Source organism: Sorex araneus, chromosome 6 (assembly GCF_027595985.1).
Source record: "Sorex araneus isolate mSorAra2 chromosome 6, mSorAra2.pri, whole genome shotgun sequence".
Classification (NCBI taxonomy): Eukaryota; Metazoa; Chordata; class Mammalia; order Eulipotyphla; family Soricidae; genus Sorex; species Sorex araneus.
Genome location: NC_073307.1, coordinates 58,719,652 through 58,733,147, shown reverse-complemented (window position 1 = coordinate 58,733,147; position 13,496 = coordinate 58,719,652). Strand labels below are relative to the sequence as shown.

The window sequence follows — 13,496 nt, the reverse complement described above, 5'->3', positions numbered from 1 at the left end:
GGAAAAATATGAGCTAGCCAAGAGTTGAATGTTCATTTCCCCTCAGTGCATGCACTGGAGCCCTGTCCTCATGCCTCCAGACTCCAGTTGTGACCCAATGCAGTGGTGTTGGTGGGGTCTGGGGAGCTGACTGGGCCCCCAGGGGATCCTTACACAGGAGGAATGACACAAATGAGAAGGCAGTGATGGGGCAAAGCCCTCACCAGCCCCTGATCATGCTGACCCCAGATCTAGAACGTCTAGATAGGGGACTGTGAGAAAGTGGGGAGAAGAGAAACTGTGCAGGAGGTAGGCCATGCTGATGCTGCAGGGTGCGCCCAGAACCAAACCTCCTCCCCCCCAGAGTAAAGCGTGCCTGTGGGTAAGCAATTCAGGGAGCTGTGAAAAACGATAGAAAGGTCTGGTTGTCAGCTTGAGGTTATCTGCTGAGACAGGACCAGGAGCAGGGAAGGCACTTGCTTTGGGTCCCCAGACCCTGTCAAGAGTCATCCCTGAACAAAAACCAGGAGTAAGCTTTAAGCACCCCCGCCGGGTGTGCCCCCCGCAAAAAAAAAAAAAGGAATGTTTAAAATTTCTCTTCTTGGGGCTGGAGAGATAGCACAGCGGGTAGGGCGTTTGCCTTGCACGCGGCCGACCCGGGTTCGATTCCCAGCATCCCATATGGTCCCCTGAGCACGGCCAGGGGTAATTCCTGAGTGCAGAGCCAGGAGTAACCCTTGTGCATCGCCAGGTGTGACCCAAAAAGCAAAAAAAAAAAAATTTCTCTTCTTGGTAACCATCCCTCCAGGCTGCAGAAGAGAGAGCAAGAGAGCAGACAACTGGGGTGGGCGGAGCCTGTTGCTACGGACTGTGAATGTGCGCTTGAGAGGCGGAGCCTGTTGCTATGGGCGGCAAAAGTGCGCTTGAGGGGCGGAGTCTTTTCGCTACGGGTGGCGGAAGTGAGCTTGAGGGACGGAGCCGGTTGGTTCGGGCGGCGGAAGTGAGTTTAGGGGCAGGTCCTGTTGCTAGGGAATGTGGATGGGAGCTTGGTGGGCGGGGCCTGTTGCTACGGGCGGCGGAAGTGAGCTGAGGGGCGGAGCCTGCGACCCCGGGCTGCGGCGGCGGCGGAAGCGCGTCGGCGTCGGGCCCAGCGCGCCTTTTTGGAGGTTCGTGGCGGCGCCGGGACGCAGGTGAGCGGGTCGCCGGGCTCCCTGCGACTCCGGGTGGTGGGCCTCGGACCTCGGGCCTCGGGTCCCGGGCCCGGCGAGGGGGCGCGGCCGCGAGGACGAAGCCTCGCGCCCGAATCCAGCGCTGGCCTGCAGCCCCCCCCCCCCCCGGGGCCGCCCCCGCTCTCGGCAGCGCAGGCAGCGTCCAGGGCCTTCCCCGAGCCAGGCCCCTAGTGCACCCCCGCCCCCGCCTCGTGGGGTCGTTTCTGGGTTCGTGGTCGCCGCTTGTTGCGCGGCGTGTTGCTTCCTGGGGGTCCCGAGCAGGACGCGTCTAGCAAATGCTCTGGCAGAGAGATCTGCACCGGCTCCGCAGCTTACAGGCTTCCTCATCGCTGGGAAGACCCCTCGGTCTTTCGAAGCCCCCCCAAGCTCCCCACCCAAAACTGGGGGCCAGTAGAGCAAACATCCCCGCAGCCCCCGCCCCTCCCCCCATCCTTCCACCGCCGCCCCCCCCCAGTCTCCGAAGAAGAGTGGCTGAGAACTCATGAGGTACCCCAGGATCTGGTCTTGCCAAGACATATGCAACAAATGTTACAATGCTTGAGGCACGCAGCTCTCCTGGAATGTAGATAACCGAGTGGTTTTCAAAGAAAAAAAAAAAAAGGGCCGGAGCGATAGTACGATGGGTAGGGTACTTGCCTTGAACGCAGCCGACCCTGGTTCAACTCCGGACATCCCACATGGTCCCCGAGCACCTCCAGGAGTAATTCCTGAATGCAGAGCCAGGAGTGACCCGTGAGCATTGCCGGGTGGGACCCAAAAAGCCAAAAAATAAAAGAAAAAAATTGGGAGGGGGGCAGTTTGCTTTTGAATCAGACCTAGTAGTACTCCAGGACTCCTTGTCCCCAGAGCAGTGCTGGGGGCTGGCACTTGGGGATTTGGCCACATCTAAGCTGCAGTCCGAGGGGTTTGTGGAAACTCCCCAGCCCTGTGCACAGAGCCCTGTTCAAATGAAGTTTGTCTTCTAGACGGTTCATCTCTGGAATGGTCTGCCATGGACCAGAAAATTATATCTTTAGCAGCAGAAAATTCCCAGAATCTGCAGGCATTTCTCCAAGGTCTGGAAGAAGATGAGGTGAGTGTTTGGAAGCATGTCCTTGGGGGAGAAGTCAGGCGCTTAGGAGACCGTTGGATTGATAACCAGTCCTAGATGGAAAGGAATGGGGGTGAGGGAGAAAAGTGGCAGTACATCTGCAGAACAGGGATCTGGGCGGAACAGTCATATTTGGATCTAGCGTCTGGACTCAGGCGACATGAGATTTACCTGTGTCCCCCTTTTTTTTTTTTGCTCAGCAACATTGTGGCATCTATCCCCTGAGCTCTTTTTTTTTTTTGCTTTTTGGGTCACACCTAGAGATGCTCAGGGGTTACTCCTGGCTCTGTGCTCAGGAATTGCTACTGGTGGAGCTCGGGGAACCATATGGGATGCTGGGACTCGAGCCTGGGTCGGCCTCGTGCAAGGCAAATGCCTTACCCGCTGTACTATCACTCCAGCCTCCCCCCAACCACCCTCAGCTCTGGAGTCAGGTTTTTTAATTCTGCGGGTGTGGGCTAGCAGAATTCCATGCTTCATTGTGGAGTTCAACAGATGAGGGAATGTGTTGCTAATTGGAGCAGCAGAGATAGCCCAGTGACAGCAGACTCACTACCCCTTTGGTCTGTAGCGGTGTCTTCCGCCAAGGACATTGGCAGAGCAGCAGCTGATTTGGTGTGTGGGCATGGAGATGACCAGAAGTGAAGGATTATTCAGGGGAACAATGAAGGGGGTGTGTCACTGGGCATTGAACACAGCTGGAAGGACCATTGGCCACATCTGGGCTATTTGAACATTAATCAGCGATGACTGGGGACATTGGTGGCAGGAAATGTACAGTGGTGAAGGGACGGATGTTGGAACACGGTATGACTGAAACCCAACTATGGACAACTTTATAACTGCAGCTCACAGTGATTCAATAAAAGGTTAAAAAACAAAAAAGAAAAGTAAGCTCTAACTTGTAAATACAGAAGGGCTGGTGAGAATTTAGTGAAGACCAAAGGAAAAAACCCCCAAAATCAGCAATGAGTCAGCCTTTGCCTATGCAGGAGTCTTCAAGTGTGGGTTTAAACTGAGTGACATACCATGACCATTTTCTGGTATGTGTCCTTGACACCGTTAGCGTCTTGGGAAGATGTGCAGGCAGTGTTTGTGGGATGAATACTTACGCTCAAGAATGTAGCTTAACCCCTAGTGCGGATTCTGGTATGTTGCTGGCTCAGCAGCCCTCTCTGACCTCTGCTCCGTCCTTCTAAACAAGGGGTGATGGTGCGAGGTGGCCCCAAGCTGACAGGAGCGGGAATTGTCGGGGTGAAGTTCATTGTTGCCAGAGAGGAACTTGTCACACTTTTTTTTTTTTGATTGTTTGATTTGGGGGCTGCACTTGGTTGTATCAGGGTTTACTCCTGGCTCTCTGCTCAGGAATCAAACCCAGGTTGGCCACTGCAAAGCACATGTCTTTCTGCTGTCTTGTGTCTCTCCCCCTTGCAGCTTTTTTTGTTTTTTTGTTTGGATTGCAGCTGCCCTATATTCTGAACCAGGCCTTGAAAGGGAAAGCGTTGGGAAGTCTCCTGCGGGCCATCTTCAAAGGTGGGAGTATTTGTGCTTATCCCTGCCCCATTACTGTAGAGTGTGTGTGAGGGCTTTCTGCTTACTGGAACATTTCCTGTGGCTTTATTTGGGGAAGGGGGTTGTGGTTGTAGTAGTTATTTTTTGTTCTTTGCACCACATTTGGAGCTGCTCAGGACTTATTCTCAGCTCTGTGCTCAGAGATCCCTCCTGGCTGGGCTTGGGGGAACCGTAAGCAGTGCCAGGATTCGAACCTGGGTTGGCCATGTGCAGGGCAAGACCCCTATCCAATCTCTCGGGCCCCATTACCTTTGTTTTGGAGATGCTACAGAATGAACCAGAGCAGTGACAGACAAACGTTCACTGAGATTTGCTGAGGCACACGGTGTGGGGCCCCTGAGGGACGTACTGAGACTCCATGTTGGGTCAGTTGTTCTTGTGCAGCTGGTGAGAACAGCTGTGTTCAGGGCTGACTGTGCCTTCCAGGGGCTTGGGCACTCGGGCTTCATGGACAGGAGCATCTGCACACCTTACATGCACAATCTGTTTTGTTTGTTTGGGGGCCGCATCTAGCGGTGCTCAGGCCTTAACTCCTGGCTCTGCATTCAGGGGTCACTTCTGGTGGGACTCAGGAGACCATATGGGGTGCTGGGGAGTGAACCAGGGTTGGCCCCAAGCTAAGCAGGTGCCCCTGCCTGCTGTCCTATTGCCCCTTGTTACCGAGGGTTCCTTGGGGACAGAGAGTTGCGCAGGGCCGCGGGCCTCCTGTCCCCTTCAGAGGGCGTACCTGTAGATCCTGAGGCCTGGGGGTGCGGTGGGAGCCTGCTTTCTCCTGCTGGCTCCTCCGCTGCCGTCCCTGCGTACGAAGTTTCCTTGACTGTCTGTGCCTGTGGTCCCTGCCCCGAAACCAGGCTCCCCCTGCTCGGAGGATGCGGGTGCTCTTCGGCGCCGGAAGATATACAGCAGCTGCCTGCAGCTGGTGGAGTGTGGGGATGTGCAGATAGATGTGGCCTCCGAGGTGGTCGGGCTGCTGATGCTGGAGGTGAGTAGGAGGGTCTGTGACCCGAGGGTGCGGCCTTGCTTCCCAGCACTTGACTCTGGTTGTTTGGTGGTGGTGGTGGTGGTGGTGGTGGTTGTGGGGAACATGCCCAGCGGTGCTTGGCACTTCCTCCTGGCTCTGCACTCAGGGGTCACTCCAGGCAGTGCTCGGGGGACCCTAATGGGATGTCAGGGATCAAACCGGGTCAGCCACGTGCAAGGCTAACACTCCCCGCTGTCCCATCGCTCCGGTCCTGAGTTCTAGTCTCTTGAGGGAGGAAACGGGCACCCGCTGTGGCCGCCCCTGTTTTCCATTGGGCCTTGTCTGGCGCAGGTGTCCCCTGCGGAGGTGACCGGGAGGGACTCGGAGCCCATGTTAGAGCAGAGTGAACCCGTGCATCCGTCCTGGACCGGCTTTGGGCCTGATGGTGTTTCCAGCCACCTCCCATGTCTCAGGAGGGGGTGCTGGGCACTTTGGCGCCTCTGTGACGTCTCGTATGTGGCGGGACCCTGCAGGCACATCATTTCCCGGGGACATACTTGGTGGAGCTGGTCCAGGAGTTCATTGATACTCTCAGAGGAGGCAGCCTGCAGAATGGCACGTCTCTGGAGCTGCTGCCCGTGCTCCTCACTGCCCTGGCCACCAGGACTGAGAAGATCACTATGGACAAAGGTCCCTTTCTCCCCTCCCTGCCGCGCTTTCCTTTTCTTCCGTGTGTTTGCATGTACTCACCCAGGTGTTTTGCATGACTAGGCGAGCTGAGCGGGGCCGAATGCAAGAAGCAGCTGATCAGCAGCCTCTGTGCTGGCAGGTGGGTGTCAGGGGGCCTCGAGCCACCCAGAGGGACGGGAAGTCATCACCAACTCTTCTAGTCCCTTGTTCAGGATGTGAAACCTGGGGCTGGAGCTCTTGGACAGCGGAAAGGCACCTGCCTTGCCCATGACCAACCTCGCTCCAGTCCCCAGCACCCCATAGGGTCCCCAGCACTCCCAGGCATGATTCCTGAGCTCAGAGCCAGGAGTCAGCCCTGAGCACTGCCGGTGTGGCCCAAACACCAAAAAAAAAAAAATCTTGTTGCCTAGTAGTGCGAAATAGCACTTGAAATGGTCCAGTACATTTATCTTTCCTAAAATGGTAGATAAACGAGGTACACATTGCTTTTATTGTTGTTTCGTTTATGCAGGTGGACTGGATATCACACGATCCAGCTCATCTCCATGTTCAAGTAAGCGCCCCAGCCCCCCTTTCCTTTCCTGTGTTCCGAGTTACCGGAAACGGAAGCTGTGTGCTCGGGTCCCACTCGCTCCCAGAGCAGCGGCTGGGAGCCACTGCAGCCTGTCAGCGGGTCCCCCCGGCTTTTTCCTCCCGAAAAAGCTTTGCTTAGGGCATGGTTGTCAGTGTGCTTTCGGGCTCTCCACTAGAGAGAGAGCCAGTGGGGACTCAGAATGGTCTGTTTCCCGGGCCGACCCCACTTGGCCTTCAGACTGTCGGGTCTGCAGGGACGTCCCTCTGACGGAGGAAGAGCTGGAATTTGTGGTTGGGAAGGCCTTGAAGATGTTCTCAGAAATGAAACTCCAAGAAGTCCCGCCTCTGGTGTACCAGCTCCTGCTGCTCACCGTGAAGGTACGGGCCTGTGTGCAGGGACACCGTGTGTGCATTTGAGGAACACTGCATGTGCGTGTGTGCAGGACACCGCGTGTGTACATATGTGGGACACTGTGCATGTGCGTGTGTGACACTGCATGTGCGTGTGCGGGACACCGAACGCGCGCGTGTATATGCATGTGTGTGTGCATGTAGTGCCCCACAGCTGGCTCTGCTCTGGTTTGTCTTGTAAGTCCAGTCTCAGCACAAAATTGTCATGTTGGGAAAGAAAAAGAAAGAAAATGTTGTGTGCAGGGACATGATTTGCCAGTTTCCTCACCAACCCTGCTTCATGCCGGAAAGTGCCGTGTCGTTCAGAGTCCTTCTGGGAAAATCTCCATCCCTTCTGTATTTCAGGGAAGCAAAAAGAGGGTTCTGGAAGGGATCATTACTTTTTTCGACGAGCTCGATTGGCAGCACAAGGAGGACCCAAACAGTGACGAGTGAGTAGTGGCAGGGTGCAGAAGTGACAGTCGGGTACATTTGTCCTGTCTCTCTGTTCGAGCCACTTTGGGTTCTTTTGTTCTGTCTTATTTTGTGTGGCGTCAGTAACTTATGATGCTCAGGGTTTACTTCTGGCTCTGCTTAGGGATCACTTCTGGCTGTGCTCAGGGGACCATGTGGGATGCTGGGAAGCAGACCTGGGTCGGCCACATGCAAGGCAAGTGCCCTGCTCGCTGTGCCATCGCCCCAGCCCCTGAGTCACTTTGTTCTTGGCCCTGCAGCCCTCCCCTGCCCTGCCCCTTCATGCCCTGTCTTTCCTGTGCACCTCTTCAGGCCGGTGGCCGAGAGGTCAGCCCTGCCGGTGCTCTCAGCTGGGCTTGCTCTGGCGTGAGCTGCAGCCTGAGCAGCACACCATTGCCTCTTGCAGGCTCCTGGACGTCGTCACCCCTGTGCCAACGGGTGAGCTTCACCACGTGGAGGGCACCGTCATCCTGCACATCGTCTTTGCCATCAAGCTTGACGCGGACCTCGGCAGAGAGCTCCTGAAGCTGCTGAAGGTTGGCCCTGGCTTCTCAAGCTGCCCCCAAGACCCCGAGACCAGCCCCGCTGACCTTGGGCCCTCTCCCTCTCCCAAGCAGAGCTCGGGGACCCAGGAGCTGCTCCCGGCAGAACTCCGTTGGATGTGGTGCTGCTCAGGCAGTGGAGTGGGAGGGCCATGGGGGCTGCCCTGTGCTGCATGGGGGGACCACATCATGCTGTCGACCAGACCTGGGCCCTGGTTTTTTGTTTTGGGACCACACTCAGCTACGTTTGCGGCTTAATTCTGGCTGTGTGCTCAGGGCTCAGGGAACAAACCTAGGTTGGCCACATGCAGGGCAAGTGCCCTGTCCTGTCCTATCACAGCCCGCAGCCCAGCATCTTTTGTCATTTTATCTATTTTTAAAAATTTGTTTCATTTTTGGGCTAAAGCCAGCAGTGCTCAGGGGTTCCTCCTGGCTCTGCACTCAGGAATCCCTCCTGGTGGTGCTCTAGGGGCCATATGGGGTGCTGGGGGTGGAGCCTGGGTTAGCTGCGTACAAGGCAAGTGCCCTGCCGGCTGCAGTATAGCTCCAGCCCCACAGCCCAGTTTTCACAGTTATCTCATCAGAAGCTCAGAAATTCTAGCTTTATTGAGGTCCAGTCTCAGTCTGTTTCTCAGATACAGATGACGGTCTTGGTGCTGCAGCTGAGTAGTATTCGCACGAGGTCTGGGAGGCTCGATCCTGGACAAATGCTTTGGTATTCTCAGTTGGAACTTCCTGGCACAGCCGGAGATGAGCAGTGACGGGTCTCTCTGTGCCATAGGCGGGGCAGCGTGGGGACGGCAGCAACTCCCTGTGCGCCTTCAGCATCGCCCTCCTGCTCTCGGTCTCTCGCATCCAGAGGTTTGAGGAGCAGGTTTGTGGTCACTTCCACTTCCTTCCGTGATGGGTGCTGGGGGGGGGGGCGGTGGAGCCTGGCATGGGGTTTCTTTCTCAGTTTTCCCAATGCGTGCATGTGTACGTGAGTGCATGTGTGTATATAATTGCAACGTGTGTGAGTGCACTCATGAGTATGAGTGTGTGCATGCTTATCCGTGGATGTGTGCGCGTGTGCCCATGGGTGTATGTGCATGCCTGTGTGGGTGTGGCTGAGTGCATGCCTGTATGTGGGTGCTTGTCTGTGAGTGGGTCAGTGCTCGTGTGTATGTGGGTGTACACGCATGAATGTATGCGTGTGCCTGCATGTGTGTGCATGTGCTTGTATGTGCGTGAGTACACACATGTATGTGGGTGTGCTGCTTGTACACGTGTATGTGGGTGAGTACAATGTTTGTGTGGGTATATGGGTGCGTATGCCCTGTCCCGCCACTGGGCTGTGGGTCTCCTGACCCCTCACAGCCTTGGACGTGCCTGGTGAGGGGGCAGTAGGAGTGGAAATGCCGAGTGTTCCAGGGCAGGCATGAAACATGGATGAACTCATCCTCGTGGTTGAACGTATTGACGATAGGTTAGTTGTGAGGATAAAAATACAAAACCCACCAGATCATTCGGGCAGCGGCTGACCCAGGCTTCACTCCTGACACCTCTTATAGTCCCTCCTAGCCTGCCAGGAGTCAGCCTGGAGTGCTTCTGGGTATGGCAAAAAAACCCAAAAATCACTAAAATATGCATACAAAATCCTTTGCTTTTTTTCCCTGTAAGTGTGTTTCGTGGGTTTGAGGAATATGAGTGTAAGTTTTAGCCCCTTTTCTGCTTTGGTGGAAAGGGGGTGTGTTTGGGACCAGCCCAGCAGTGTCCAGGGGCCCCTCCTGTCCCTGCTGAGGATGCCATATGCAGTACCAGGGATCGAGCCAGAGTTGGCCAGCTCAAGGCCAGTGGCTCCCTGCTGTGCTGCCTGTCCGGCTACAGCCTGTCTCAGCTCTCAGGACGAGTCACGGTGCTTGTCCTTATGTCTCCCAATCGGAGTGTGGCAGTGGGTTGGAGCAGGCATGGGGCTGCGGGCGCAGGGCGTGGGGCTCCTGCTGTGAACTCATTTTCCTGTTTGTCCCCATTACTAGGTGTTTGCTCTCCTAAAGCGTTGTGTCACCAAGAGCTTTAAGGATCGGAATCTCCTCCAGGGTTCAAGATTCCTCCAGAATCTCATCATGCCTCGAACTTGTGCTTCATCCATGATCCTGGAAGTGGTGAAGAGCAGGTGAGTGGGGGCTCGGCCCTGTTGGTTCCCCCGAGCTGCGCACGGCCCCACGAGCAGCCTTGGACAGAGCCAGAGCCTTGGTCTGTGGCTTCCTGACTGAGCCTGATCCCTGGAAACTGGCCAAGCAGCTTTTCTTGTGTGGGAAACCCCTGACTTGTACCACCTGGTGGCAGGAGCGTGGCATCAAAGTAGGTGCCTGTCCCCTTCACGCTCGTCTGGCACCTCACTGGCCAGTCTGGGTGGACAGTTGAGGTGAGAAAGCTTCAAGCTGACTCCAAGTTTGGGTGGCTGAATTAGCACTGTGCCACAATTGATGAGTGGTCTTAGCCAATTCCATTGATTATTATTTTTTGTGTGTTTGGAAGCCACACCTGGCTGAGCCCAGGGTGGATTCTGTGCTCAGGAATCACTCTTCTTAGTCAACTTTATTTAAAGACAGACTGAGGAGTCCGTGAGGTAGTGTAGTTTACTGTGCTCTGCTCATGGCCAACCCAGGTTCAAACCCCGGCATGTGATAGGGTCCCCTGAGCTCTGCCAGGAATGATCCCTGAGATGCAGACCCAGGAGTAGGCCCTGAGCATCACCAGGTGTGGGCCCCAAACGGAAATAAAAACAAACGGAAAAGCTTTCTGCTCCTGCAGCGCCCACTGCTGGGACCACGTCACCCAGGGCCTGCTCCAGCTGGGCTTCCTCCTCATGGACACCTACGGACCAAAGAAGGGTTTTGAGGGAAAACCCGTGGAAAACAGCTCGATTCTTGCCAGAATGCCGAATCAGCATGCGTGTAAGCTGGGAGCCAACATCCTCCTGGAGACTTTCAAGGTCAGGCTCCACTTGGGACACTGTTGCGTTGGTCAAGGAGCTCTTAAGCAGAGGGAACATTGGGAGTGGCAGGGAGGGGGAATGGAATCTTGAAGACGTGACAGTTTCTGGGGACAGAGACTGTCTAGTACTGAGACAACACAGAGCCAGATTATGAGTACTTTCTCATTTTTTGTGTTTTTTTTTTCTTTGGGTCACACCTGGCGATGCACAGGAGTTACTCTTCTCATGCACTCAGGAATTACTCCTGGCAGTGCTCGGGGACCATATAGGATGCTGGGAGTCGAACCCGGGTCAGCTGCATGCAAGGCAAACGCCCTACCTGCTATGCTATCGCTCCAGGCTCACTTTCTCATTTCTAGTTTGTTTTTTTTTGGGGGGGTCACACCCGGTGATGCACAGGGATTACTCCTGGCTCTGCACTCAGTAATTACTCCTGGCGGTGCTCAGGGGACCATATGGGATGCTGGGAATCGAACCCGGGTCGGCCGCGTGCAAGGCAAACACCCTACCCGCTGTGCTATCGCTCCAGCCTCCCACTTTCTCATTTCTTATGTGTCTTTTTTGTCCCCTTTGTGTTTTGGGCCACACCCTGTTGTGCTTGACGCTTTCTTTCTCCTGGCTCTGTGCTCCGGGATCATTCCTGTGGAGGGGACCTGGGGACCGTATGGGATGCTGGAATCAAACCCAGCTCCACATTCTATTAAATATTAATTCTAATTGAAAATAAAATTTAGGGGCTGGAGTGATTGCACAGTGGGTAAGGTGTTTGCCTTGCACGCAGCCGACCTGGGTTCAAATCCCAGCATCCCATATGGTCCCCTGAGCACCACCAGGAGTAATTTCTTTTTTTTCTTTTTCTTTTTTTTTTTTTTTTGCTTTTTTGGGTCACACCCAGCGATGCTCAGGGGTTACTCCTGGCTTGGCACTTAGGAATCCCTCCTGGCAGTGCTTGTGGGATCATATGGGATGCTGGGGATCGAACCCTGGTCGGCCGCGTGCAAGGCAAACGCCCTACCCGCTGTGCTATTGCTCCGGCCCCAACCAGGAGTAATTTCTGAGTGCAGAGCCAGGAGTAACCCTTGTGCATCACCGGGTGTGACCCAAAAAGCAAAAAATAAAAAAAAAATTAAAAATTAAATTAAAAAATTTTTTTTCCTTGCCACACCTGGCAGTGTTCAGGGGGTTACTCTTGGCTCTGCATTTCGAATTACTCCTGGTGGTGCACATAGCACCATATGAGATGCCGGGAATTGAACCCAGGTTGGTTGCATGCAACGCAAATGCCCTCCTTGTTGTACTATTGCTCCGGCCCAGTTTACGTTTTTATTATTTTTATTTTATTTTATTATTATTTTTATTATTTCCACCTTGTTTTTCCTCTAAACTAATGCTTTATGCAACTAAAAAAATTGTTTTATTGGGGCTGGAATGATAGTATAGTGGTAGGGCATTTGCCTTGCACACGGCTGACCTGGGTTCAATCCCTGACATCCTATATGGTTCCCCAAGCACCGCCAGATGTAATTCCTGAGTGCAGAGCTAGGAGTGACCCTTACCATCGCTGGGTGTGACCCAAAAAGCAAAAAAAAAAAGAAAAGAAATTGTTTCATTTCACATAACTATTAGCCTTGTCAAAGCATTCGCACAGGGGGCCAGAGCGACAGCACAGTGGCTAGGGCGTTTGCCTTGCACATGGCCAACCCGAATTCGATTCCCAGCATCCCATGTGGTCCCCTGAGCACCACCAGGAGTAATTCCTGAGTGCATGAGAGGAGTAACCCTGTGCATCACTGGGTGTGACCCATAAAGCAAAAAAAAAAAAAAAAAAGGCATTGGCATTTAATCACTAATTTTTTAGTTTGCCACATGAAATATATTGGCATATTTCAAAGTCATATAGTTAGAGACAAGCTTAGAATTAAACTCTTTAAACTTTAAACTCTTATAAGAAGTTGCATGTATTGTCAGAAAATCTGTGGGCAATTGTGGTAGGGATCTCTGGTCCCGCTGTGCCCTGGACCCCACACAGTCCTGAGTGCTGGCGCCATGTCCAGAGAATGGGGCTTGTGGCCAGCTGGAGCCGCTCTTGGTCCAGATGCTTCCCACGGTGCAGGGATGCAGTTGCAGACAGATGCTCACCGAAGCTCTCTCTGCTCTTTCCAGGTCCACCAGCTGGTCAGAGAGGAGATCCTGGAGCAAGTCTTCAACAGGGTGGTCACAAGAGCGTCCACCCCCATCAGCCATTACTTAGGTGCTGAGCATCGGTCGAGAGGCTCTGGGGCCAGGAATGTGCTGAAATGTTGGTTTTGGGGGGGGCGGGGGGATTCCCATGATGCCGTAGGTCACTGTTTGCTTACAATGCCAGTATAAGGTGAGTCTACTGCTAGACCCTCTGAGGGTCAGGGAGGGAAGGCACCAGTGGCTCAGATGCATGGTTGGCCTCGTTCTAGCTGCTGTAGTCTGTCCAACATGCATGGCCACTGTCCAGGCTCCTGTCTGGGCTCTGCCCTGCCGGCGTCACTAGCCAGCGGCCTAGTCAGCCCTGTGCACCTTCTGAGCTGCTCCCTAGCCGTGTGCTCCCTTGCCTGCTTGGCTGGCCTGCTCTCTGGCTCTCTCCAGTAAATGGTGCTATCTGAACCATTTTCTCCCTCATGCACCCATTTCTGGTCTGTTCTTGGTTTTCGTTTGTGTTTTCCCCACTGCAGTGACAGTGATGGGCCGTGATTCCCATTTCCGTGTGATATGTGATCCAATCTATTTTGACTCAACATATTTTGGGATATCTTGGGGGCCACATCTGGCAATGCTCAGGGCTTCCTCCTGGCTCTGCCTTTGGGAATGACTCCTGACAGTGCTCGAAACACCGTGTGAGATCTGGGGATTGGGCCTGGGTTGGCCGTGTGCATGCAAACACCTGCTGTACTGTCTCTCCAGCACTTTGGAGTTTTCAGTGTGTCATACATGAAAGGCCTTCGCTAGATGAGGGTTTTGCCAATATCCTTGTGGCCTTTCCAATTTC

The 13,496-nt window shown here is 54.2% G+C and overlaps 1 protein-coding gene across 1 annotated transcript in view; it reads left to right on the top strand.

Moving 5' to 3' along the window:
* The first annotated feature begins 1,048 nt into the window (after positions 1-1,048).
* The window catches only part of FANCI (FA complementation group I), a 23,894-nt gene continuing 11,446 nt past the window's right edge, over positions 1,049-13,496 (top strand). The window contains exons 1-15 of the mRNA XM_055141393.1: positions 1,049-1,169; positions 2,174-2,280; positions 3,762-3,831; positions 4,722-4,852; positions 5,365-5,521; positions 5,603-5,660; positions 6,033-6,074; positions 6,349-6,472; positions 6,851-6,936; positions 7,083-7,154; positions 7,365-7,494; positions 8,282-8,374; positions 9,516-9,652; positions 10,294-10,474; positions 12,641-12,728. Of these exons, the coding sequence (XP_054997368.1) occupies positions 2,200-2,280; positions 3,762-3,831; positions 4,722-4,852; positions 5,365-5,521; positions 5,603-5,660; positions 6,033-6,074; positions 6,349-6,472; positions 6,851-6,936; positions 7,083-7,154; positions 7,365-7,494; positions 8,282-8,374; positions 9,516-9,652; positions 10,294-10,474; positions 12,641-12,728 (1,450 nt within the window). The 5' untranslated portion in view covers positions 1,049-1,169; positions 2,174-2,199. The remainder of the gene's footprint in view (positions 1,170-2,173; positions 2,281-3,761; positions 3,832-4,721; positions 4,853-5,364; positions 5,522-5,602; positions 5,661-6,032; positions 6,075-6,348; positions 6,473-6,850; positions 6,937-7,082; positions 7,155-7,364; positions 7,495-8,281; positions 8,375-9,515; positions 9,653-10,293; positions 10,475-12,640; positions 12,729-13,496) is intronic.